The 10,835-nt window shown below is 40.5% G+C and overlaps 1 protein-coding gene across 1 annotated transcript; it reads right to left on the bottom strand.

The window, feature by feature from the left end:
* LOC139712639 (endonuclease 8-like 2) lies at positions 1 to 1,305 on the bottom strand. The gene has a single exon (XM_071624448.1). The coding sequence runs from the start codon at positions 1,303 to 1,305 to the stop codon at positions 1 to 3; it is 1,305 nt and encodes a 434-aa protein (XP_071480549.1).
* Between the last annotated feature and the right edge of the window lie 9,530 nt (positions 1,306 to 10,835).

Raw genomic sequence — 10,835 nt, 5'->3', positions numbered from 1 at the left:
TCAGTCAAAAGATAAGTCTGAATTCACAGCAACTTTGCACAGCCTTATTCGCGGTTTATTCTTCATCAGCATTCGAAGAGTCGACATCGCAATTGATATCAACTGATCACCGTATTCCTCTTCTTGCGTGTTCCATCTGCCGCCAATGTACATGTCCTCTGGGTAGTCCTTCGCCCCGCATTCAGAGGCATGGGTGTATGGAGTGGTCGTAGGGTCTATTGATTCGACTTTGACCTTCTTCTGCGGCCATGCAAGAACACTCTCGTCGTCTGATTCCCTCTCTTCGTCTTTGATGATGCGGGGCTCCTCAGCCGCGAACTGAAGGGGGCGGTCTGAGTCTTGCGGATCACAGCTTGGCGCTGCGCGACCTGGCGATGCATGTGAAGGACTTTCGGACGGCAGGAACTTGCGCTTACCTATCATCACCATGGAATTGACTGAGAGGTCTTTTGCAGTGTCATCAGAAGTCTGACCGCTACTTTGTCCCTCGGCAATCTCTCGACAGTAAACTTCTGGTTGACATGTTGGGCACCAGTATGTAATCCGTTCCATATCGTCTGGACCGAACAGAGACCTCCTTGTTGTGTGGCCAGCTGGGCAGAGACCTTTCTTGTAGATACTGGTCCAGTCGCCGAACCTGACAGAATGTTTCGCTTCCATCTTCCACGTAAGCCACCGTTTGCTGAAATCTATGGTATGTGTAACAACCTCCTCGGCTTTAGGACGCGATATCCTCGTTCCAGGCGTCATCGGATGCAGGCCTGCCGCAAACAGGACCTCGTTCTTGATGATGTTGCCTAGGCCACTGAACTTGCTTTGATCCATCAGGGTGCAAGCGATCGGTGTGTCTTGCATGATGTTCGCTACTGCGCCGTCGACATCGAAGGTGTCACTAAGGATGTCGGTGCCGTGATCTTCCGGTGGACTCTCTACCTCAAGGAAGCTACCGCCGTAAAAGACAAGATACTCGTCTCTGCTGAAGAACAATACGAGTCGAGGCTCAGGAAAGCGATTTGTTTTTGAAGGTCTGCAGCTATATTCGCTGGCCCTGACGCTCCCCCACATGAGGAAATGACATCTGATCCAAGTCGATTCCCCTTCGATATTTGCGCAGGATCCACAAGACGAATCGTGGTTAAATTGCAGGAAGAGCTGCTTTCCATAGACTTCCACCCTGGACAAAGTGGCGCCGCACCATTTTGCGTGATCAACCGCCTTCGACGATCCGCAAATACGCGTGATATTTCTGCCCACGAATTGCCTGCACTGAGTGCACCAGTGCCTCAAGGACGGCCCCTCGGGCATCTTGCATCAGGTCTGTCAAATCTGTCATTATGATTGGACGTAGAGAGAAGCATTATGATAGAAAATAATTTTATGCATCACACAGTCTCTCTCGTTCTCCCTCTCTCCCTCGTGCTTGTCATTATACACTGCGACTGTTTCTTCTGCACATTCACGAAGAAACCCACCCACAATACAACCGCAAATCCAAGTTATAGATGGACTGTTTTTTCTTTGATTATTATTTTTGTCCTAGTGTTACGGTTCAAAAAGGTTAACATATCTGTCGCGCATATGTATGGAACTTTTTTGTTGTTGTTTTTGAATGCTATTTGTATGAGGTTTATTTATATAGAGTTGCAATGAAGAAGAATGAGAGCCTATAAATCAGGCAACAGAAGGGAAAAAATACCACCATTCCTCTTTGAAAGGCAAGTTTTATATTCATTATAAAGCTGAAATGATTATGAGGATTTTTTTTTCTGAATGAAATAGAAAACACTTTGTGAAAGCATGACATCAACTACCTTATTTGAATATTCATAAGGACTGTCCAAGAAATGTTCTCAGTAAAATGTGAAATTGTAAACTGTCGTATCTTCGTTAATTCTTATATTTGCCATTTTTAAAAAAAGTTCTGAAGGGATTTCGTTCTCTTTCGTCTAGAATTTATCTATTTTAGGGTGGACTTCCTCTTTAATACTGGTTTTAAAGGGGCGGTCTAAACGGGTTTTTGAAGACGGACCCTAAAACTTGGATGCCGATGAAACTGCTTTGGTAGGCCTGATCTGGAACCGGATCTGGATCTACATGCATGCATACGCTCCGGATCTAGTCGTTATTATCTTAGGTATAGGTCCGTGGTATTAGCGGGCTTTTGATTTGCGACGCGTGATTGCGTTGGCCGTTTTCCTCTTGCTGCGTCGTGTTGGAAAGTAGCTTTAGACTGTGCGAGGACGCACCTATAAAAAGTAAAATGGTGCCCCCATATGTTGATCAGTGCGTCAAATAGCTGTCTGCGTCGTGAACTGAGCGGACGCAAAAATAGCCCAGAATGCGTACAGTGAAAACTCGAGACGACATTAGATATTATTAAATCGATCAATTTTTATAGGCGACTTTGCACATTGTGCAGAACGTCCGCGTTACGGAAATCTAAAGCTCCCTATATGGTAGCTCCCTCATTTTTACAAGCTAGCAGAGATCTAGAGAAGGCCTAAGGACTATCAAATCGTAGCGAAGACGGCCGGGCTTTCGACGCTTTCGTCAACCTTGCTTGGGCCTGAAAGTCTGAAGACTTCATGCGTTGGACTTTCATTTCATGAAGCGTCGTGTCTGATGATATACAGCTGTATATATTTTTTCTGACAAATTTGCGTTTAGCCAATCAGCTACAAGGATTTCAGAAGCTTTCCACATCTTGCCACAAAAGAATTTACGGAACCGACAAAACGCTCCATGAAATGCCAATTGATTACAGATTCATGAAGGGAACGTTCGAGTAAGCCTATCAAATATCATACTAAGATAGGCACTTATATTTCTCCCTTATCATGAAAGGATTGGTCTTTGGGTAGGATTCAATAGATTCAGGAATTCACGCACGTGGCATAACCATAGGCCTCCACTCGTTAAATCCATGGATGAACATGGAAATTTCGACAGCAATATAATGCATTTGCCCATCGCCTATGCCAACAGGTATACCATATAGAGCCCTATACTAGGCCTGACGGACATTCCGGCCCCATTTCATAAAAGGTTGATACGATGACAACTCTTGCTGGAATGGCAATTGTCATGGTAATGACAAGAATCCAGCTTCCTGATTGGCTGTTGCTATTGGAAGTTGCCATTCCAGCAAGAGTTGTCATCCTAACATCTTTTATGAAACGGGGCCCTGGCACTTAGGGCCTAATGATCAGAATAGAAGTTGATGAATTACAATGACGTTTCACAATTCTTTTGAAAGCATATTGTTTCGCCATAAGGCGTCCTACGGGGCAGGTACCGGTATCCTACGGAATTCCCTTGCCTCGCGAAATGACATAAAACTATATACATGTATTAGGCCTACAGTAGGCCTACATATTTTGTGTTATGATAACTTGCAAAAATGTGTCAGGTTACTCAGGTATACGAATCGCTCGATATAATTTTTCAAATAGGCCCTATAGTACTCAAACTCATTATGATACGTGGCACTTAATAGTTCGACCTTGAATACTTCATAGAATACTTACACAGAGGTCCACACGAAGAATTGCTGTACAGTAGGCCTTGGTCCTATAGCCGGTGGTACAGCAGCTATAGCTAGTTAGTTACCACCGAAAATCACGGACACTAACGTTAGTCCCACTGTACTGCACCACCTTACCGTTGACTGTACTGATGATGCGAGTATGTCAGCTAGACATCATAAGCCTGAATCCCATCTCAACCAATACTATAGGTCCTAACGTCCCTTTGTGTAAGGCTTTGAAGATGGTTACTGGGGCTTGTACCTCCCTGTATGCGCCTAAGTTTGAATCCTAGTATAGGCCCTATAACAGCCTACCGTCCTTAAATTTGCAGCATTAACAACGCTTAAAACTGTCTGCGGGTATGAAGATGGCCAATCAGGGACGCGGTGATGTGAGGTGTGATGTGTTTTTCGGTTGCGATATTCGCCTGTAAATTCGTTAATTTTGATAATCTGATACCGGTACTTGTAGTTTCTTCTGGAGTTATATAGAAAGGCGTCAATCACCCCATCTCGACTCCAGTAATGTTTTTTTTTTTCTCTCTCTCTCTGTCATTTCTCTTCATTTTTCTTTTCCACAGGCTCATATCGATAGTTTTTGTTGTTGGATATGTCATTTGAAAGTTCTCTCAGGATGTAAGAGGACTAAGGCATGTACTAGTATTCAATACACACACACACACACACACACACACACACACACACACACATACACACACACACACACATATATATATTATCAGGCTATATATTACGGCGTTGTAAAACGTCGAGAAATATACCACACTGGAGGAGTGTTGTACAAGATAGTATGTATATAAGCCGCACCCGGGCATTAAATGGATCGTATAGTTTTGGTTGAGACCTAATTACAGGTTTTTGACTTTTTTTTTTGTAAAATAATGAGAAACCTCTTATGAAAAATATGAAAGAGCATGTAATTCCATGAGGAATTCAACGTTTATTTGTTGAAAATTGGTTTTGAAATGGCTGAGATATCCAAAACAGAGCGATTCTAATGAAGTGTGGGACCCACATTATGATCGCTTTGTTGTCCCCGCCGAACGAGTTCGAGCAGCGCAGGGGACTATGAAACGGGCTCCGTACGTGTGTGTGTCCGTCCGTCCGTCCGTCCGTCCGTCCGTCCGTGTGTCCGTGTGTGCGTCTGTGTGTGATCAAAATGTTCAAAATGCTACTCCTTCGCCATTTCTAACCCGATTTTGATTCTGTTTGCTTTATATGATAGCACTACATGAGAGCTTTGAAACATCTATACAGAATTTCAGTTGTGACCTTTGACCTTGACCTTTGACCTATATTGTACATTTTGCTTCAAAATGCTACTCCTTCGCCATTTCTAACCCGATTTTGATTCCGTTTGCTTTATATGATGGCACTAGGTGAGGGCTTCAAAACTTCTACACAGAATTTTGACCTTTGACTTCTTTGACCTTTGACCTTGATTTTTGACCTATATTGTACATTGCCTACAAAATGCTACTCCTTCGCCATTTGTAACCCGATTACAATTCCGTTTGCTTTAAGTGATGGCACTAGGTGAGGGCTTCAAAACTTCTACACAGAATTTTGACCTTTGACTTCTTTGACCTTTGACCTTGATTTTTGACCTGTATTGTACATTTTCCTACCAAATGCTACTCCTTCGCCATTTCTAACCCGATTTCGATTCCGTTTGCTTTATGTGATGGCACTAGGTGAGGGCTTCAGAACTTCTACACAGAATTTTGACCTTTGACTTCTTTGACCGTTGACCTTGATTTTTTGACCTATATTGTACATTGGCTACAAAATGCTACTCCTTCACCATTTCTAACCCGATTTCGATTCCGTTTGCTTTATGTGATGGCACTAGGTGAGGGCTTCAAAACTTGCACATAAAATTTTGACCTTTGACTTCTTTGACCTTTGACCTTCATCTTTTTACCTATATTGTACATTTTGCTACTAAATGCTACTTCCGGCGGGGACATATATTACGCACCACGTAATTTCTACTTTTCCTTGTTTTCCGTTGTTTTGGATGTTTCAGTCATTCCAAACCCTATTTTCATCAAATAAACTTTGAATTCCATTTAAAATGGTATGCTCTGTACTATTTCATAAGACTAGTGTTTTCTTGGTATCTCGCAAAAACTTAAAAGCCCAACTCTCATCTCCACCAATACTGTACCATCCCTTTAAGTTTGTGATGGGAATAAAGACACCCATGGTCAATGAGCCTTCAGAATGAATCCAAATTTTGCATCTTTAATTCCTAATGAGTTCTCTAGACACTTTGGACTGCATTAAGTACAATAGATAGGCCTACCTATACAGCTGTATGATTATGATAGGAAACGCCTGAAACATTGAAATACATTCCTAGATTGAGTGCCACTGCAGCACTATACAACACGTCAGGAAATTTGTTGAAAAATTGGACAATCTATTCAAAAGATTCAGTACCACCATTGCTGGATGAGAAAACCGCAACAGTTAATGACACCAAGCATGCATGGGCATTGATATCAAGACAGTACAAAGCACTATACGCGTTCTGCAAAATTTGATTTAAAAAAAACAATGAAAACTATACATTCCCTCAATTTGCCACTGACATATTACAAGTATAGGTAAACGGTAATATCATTCAACGTGCTTTTTGAAAGCTGAAAGTCAAGTGCTCTTTCATTATGCTATAGAAAAGGAAAAATGTGAGAACTTTTCAACATGATCATTCAAATCACTGTAGGGCCTACATAGGCCTAAATGACGTCATGAACTGTCGTCTTCTCATTCAGTGATTGCTGCATCATATAATTTAAAAAAATGATAGCTTTTCTTCAAACTTTCACTGATAATTCTGCTCGTATTGCTGCATTCCGTCAATTCACATTTGGATTTCATTCTCCTTTAAGAAAAGTATACACAATACACACTTTTGGGTACAGCTGTTCACCACACATTGTAGAGCCCTATAACTAGATAGGGAACAAAATATATATGGTTGATAATGAAGATGTTTCTTCACATAATTACTGATTGTTACATCAAATTGTCTTTATTGCCTTTCATTCAGAATAAATAAACATGGATTATTCAGTGTTTTAGAACTAGCCACGATAAGATCATGGATAGACCTATACATGCTCTGGTTTGACTCGAACCAATGACTGCTTCCGATTGCTAGACAGACGTTAATCCACTAGACTATACAGGGTGGCCCAGAAAGAACGGAACACCTAAATTCTTCAATTTCAGCAATATAATTTCAAATATGTCATTATTTTGCATACTGTTGGAAAGGTCACTTTTTTCCAATAGAATGACACCAAATTCTTTGATTTTGGTTAATGCGTTATGATTTTAGGACCATTTTTGTCAACCCTTGCAATTTTCAAAATTTGATCATTTTGAACTCTCAGAGATACTGAAACCACAGCGACAATTCGGCTTGCCATAGAACCAGTAGCATTTACAATGTGTGGAATGTGGGGCGGAAGGTGTAATTGTTATTGTCCGTTATCATTGTGAATAATGTAAATGTCATTGTGAATATCATTGTGAATGCTACTGGTTCTATGACAAGCCGAATTGTCGCTGGTTTCGGTATCTCTGAGAGTGCAAAATGATCACATTTTGAAAATTGCAAGGGTTCACAAAAATGGTCCTAAAATCATAACACATTGAACCATTCTATATTGGAAAAAGAATGGCCTTTCTAACAGTGTGCAAAATAATGACATATTTGCAACAATATTGCTGAAATTAAAGATCTTAGGTGTTCCGTTCTTTCTGGGCCACCCTGTATAGCGTGACTTAGCGCATCGGGTACCTCGAATTTATTCAAATTAGTGTTGCTTGTGTTATGATGTCAGTCGACTTGTTTTTGTTTTTGGCAAATTGCCCTTCCTTGTCTAAGATGAGCACATCTTTCTCATTGAAGTTGAGTTTTGCTGTCTGAACGTGGGAGAAGACGACCGAATCAATAGTCGCCCAATGTCCCTGGTCTTCCATGTTGATACATGACTCGTATAACCGCTTACTATACTATCTGCATAATGTCATACCCCTTCCAATATGCTGCGATTTTAAAGGGGAGTATTCAGGAAGCCTAATCCGGATATGGAAAGTCAGTTATTAGATTGAGAAGGAATGTCAGCAATTGAAAATAACGGCATATCAACTCCAGTGGAATTATGCTACTCGTGTGACGATATCTCTATCAACGGCGTCAGGATTTCTCTGCTTTGCTCGGTTTTATTTCCCATGATGCATTGTCCTTGACAACACATTCGACACAGACTCGTGCAGACAAATACAGTCGCATATCAGGAGCTTCTTCACCCCTTCTCACACATACCTTCACCTTTGTCGATGTATAATGGCCTATCAGACACATGCATGGAACACTTACAGGTCTGTATACACAGGTCTATCTCCCCCCCCCCCCCCCTCACAAAAATGTATATGGATATAGGCCTATTATAATCCACCTGTTGTTAAAGATGTAAAGACAATTACATGTGTATCATCCAGCATAAAATGCTGCAGTAAATACTGAAATTTGTGTCAGACCAGCAAAGCAGCAATTGTTTTCTATTTGAGACTAACATTCGTGACATTATTTCAGCAGGAAGTGGTACGCTATGCATAACTAAAGATAATACAACATGCAAACCATTATACGTATTCACTATAGAGGGAATACTGACAACTGTACAGATGAAACAAAGTGAAGTATTTGTTTTAATTGTTCGATTGATTAATTGATTGACTGATTGATCATGTTGATAGTTGAATTTATGTACTGATTGGATGAAATCATTGCAACAAGACGTTCAAGACATGGCAGACTTGTTTTTAATTTCAGTGTTCTTTCCGTTATCGACTTATTACAAAATGTTTGTCTCCACATAGTTCACTTCATAAGTAGAAAAAAAACCCATAAAAACCTGCAAAATTACATACAGGTATCCATCTTGACATGTCTTAGCCAGTCTAGATGAACACACACGAACACACACACACACACACACACACACACACACATTAAAGTGAACAACCTTGCGCACAGGGAAAGAAATTTACACACTGAATTTTATTGCCCAGATTCAAATTCCTGTGATAAAATATACATTTTTTTTTTCAGATATATACAATCAAAATCTCTTTTGCTTATTTTTTGTACATTTTTATCAGTACATTGTAATATGTTTTTCTCTGACATGTTTACTTTACAGCTGGCACAAGATCATAAAAACTTTGCCTTAAAAAATAAATCTTCTTATACTGACATATTTAAGGCATCGCTCTGACATTCAATACCCTCCCCCAAAAGAATGATTCATAACTTTCATCTTTATAATGAAAGACAGCAAGATCTCATATGTTGACCATACAAGTAAAGACACAAAAACATTTATTTAGGTATTCCCCTTTTTTTTTGGGGGGGGGGGGAGTTTATAGGTTATGTTATTAGTTCTAATTTCAAGAAGCTTCTGATGATGACAATAACAGTAATAATAATAAGAAGAATAATAATGAAAATGTACAGTATATACTTGTATAGCGCAACAATCCATCAAAAAGATGCTCATGCGGCGCTTTTAGGTTTTGAGGTTAAGAAGAAGAAGAAGAAGAAGAAGAAGAAGAAGAAGTATGTGACATCTTTCCTTTTTTCCTAGTCTACAACATATTAAACAGATATATTTTAAATGATTCCACTGAGGATGACTGGCGAACAGTGACAAGGATATCATTCCAAATTTTTGGTCCTATGTGGGAAAAAAGATCGAGTTCCCCATGAATGTCAGTTATGTATCTGAAATGTAAATGAACAAGATTATCGAAGCCTGCGAGGAGGATTATAACAATACAAAGAATTCCGGAATTCTGAATATAACGGAATTATTTTCTTAGTATCTTGAATTAAGACCGTCTCTTGTCGGTATCTAACATTGATTGAACAAAAAAGAAAAAAAAATACACTACACAAATCTTTCATCAATTATGTTACAACATCAAAGTCAAAATCCCGGTCCCATTCAATAAGCCTTGTATATTCTTTTCCCATGCAGTAAATCGAAAACCCTTGATAACATTTTTATTTCATGTTTGAATAATCTCTTTATTTTCAGTAATACTCACAATACCTCGAGAGTGATAGAAAGTTTGATATCAACTGTAGTATTTACTTGATATACTTGTATATGTAGCACATAAAATTAGGGCGGTGAGTTGGCTTCAGTCGGTAGCGCGTCTGCCTCACGATCGTAGGGACCCGAGTTCGAACCCGAGTCTGGGACTGAGCAATGTTGTGTGTAAACATACCGTTCCCTCCAGCAAGAGGCAAAACACTCTTAATCTGTCCCTCGGATATGACATAAAATGGAGGTCCCGTGTAGAGATTCACAACTCATGCACGTAAAAGATCCCGCTTCATTCATTCATCGCAAAGAGCAGGGTGCTTAAAGGCAGACGATCGTCATCCCTAATGGTACGTAAACTCCGAATGACCGAAGTTTGTGCATGCAATAGCGCAATGCCAGACTCAGTGCTATATCCATAAACGTATGGGACAATGCTGTCACTGAGACAAGTGTGTGTGTGTGTGCGTGTGTGTGTACGCATTATACACAAACATTGTGACCGCGAGCTGCGGTGATTGGAGGAGAGAGGCCAGAAGACGCGTGGCTCTTTTGGCCTCTCTTCATGCGCATGCGCACTGAGAATGTGCGTCCGTTCGGAAGCTCTCGTGGCTCGCTCGGACAGCCATTTTGGGTCAGGAGATTTGTAGCACAGAACTCTTGTAGTCTAGAGTGTTGTTCGCTGACCCATTGAGGCAGCGCTATTCTCATTCGGGGTCACTACATTTGATACAGAATGGGGGAGGCAGCGTGTTGCGTTCGTCTCCGTGCCGCACAAACCACTCGCCACGATTGTATGCCTTTAACCCGGTGAAATGGTCCCACCTCACATCCAACTGGACCCCATGGAAGACAAGCTATAGTGAAGCTGAATATGGGCTATCCAGCATCTTCTCAGATGGAAATGAATAAATATATACATATATATAAATATGTGTGTCCTCTTTGAATTTCATTGCAAAAAAAAAAAAAAATATGGAGGAAAGTGCAGAAGCAAATCATATTGCAGAAATTTGTCATTGAGATAAAAACTATCACTTTGTTCTAACAAATATATTCATTTCAAAATACGGGATATCCAATTTCTGGACGGCATCTGCGAGGTAAGGCCTCATGGATAACAAAGAACTACATGGAATGCTTGCCAGTGGTCGTACGAT

Source organism: Diadema antillarum, unplaced genomic scaffold, assembly GCF_040938485.1.
Source record: "Diadema antillarum isolate AM-2024a unplaced genomic scaffold, OU_Dant_1.0 seq00001833_RagTag, whole genome shotgun sequence".
Lineage (NCBI taxonomy): Eukaryota > Metazoa > Echinodermata > Echinoidea > Diadematoida > Diadematidae > Diadema > Diadema antillarum.
The sequence above is the reverse complement of the archived record's forward strand: the minus strand, read 5'-3'. Positions and strand labels throughout refer to the sequence as shown.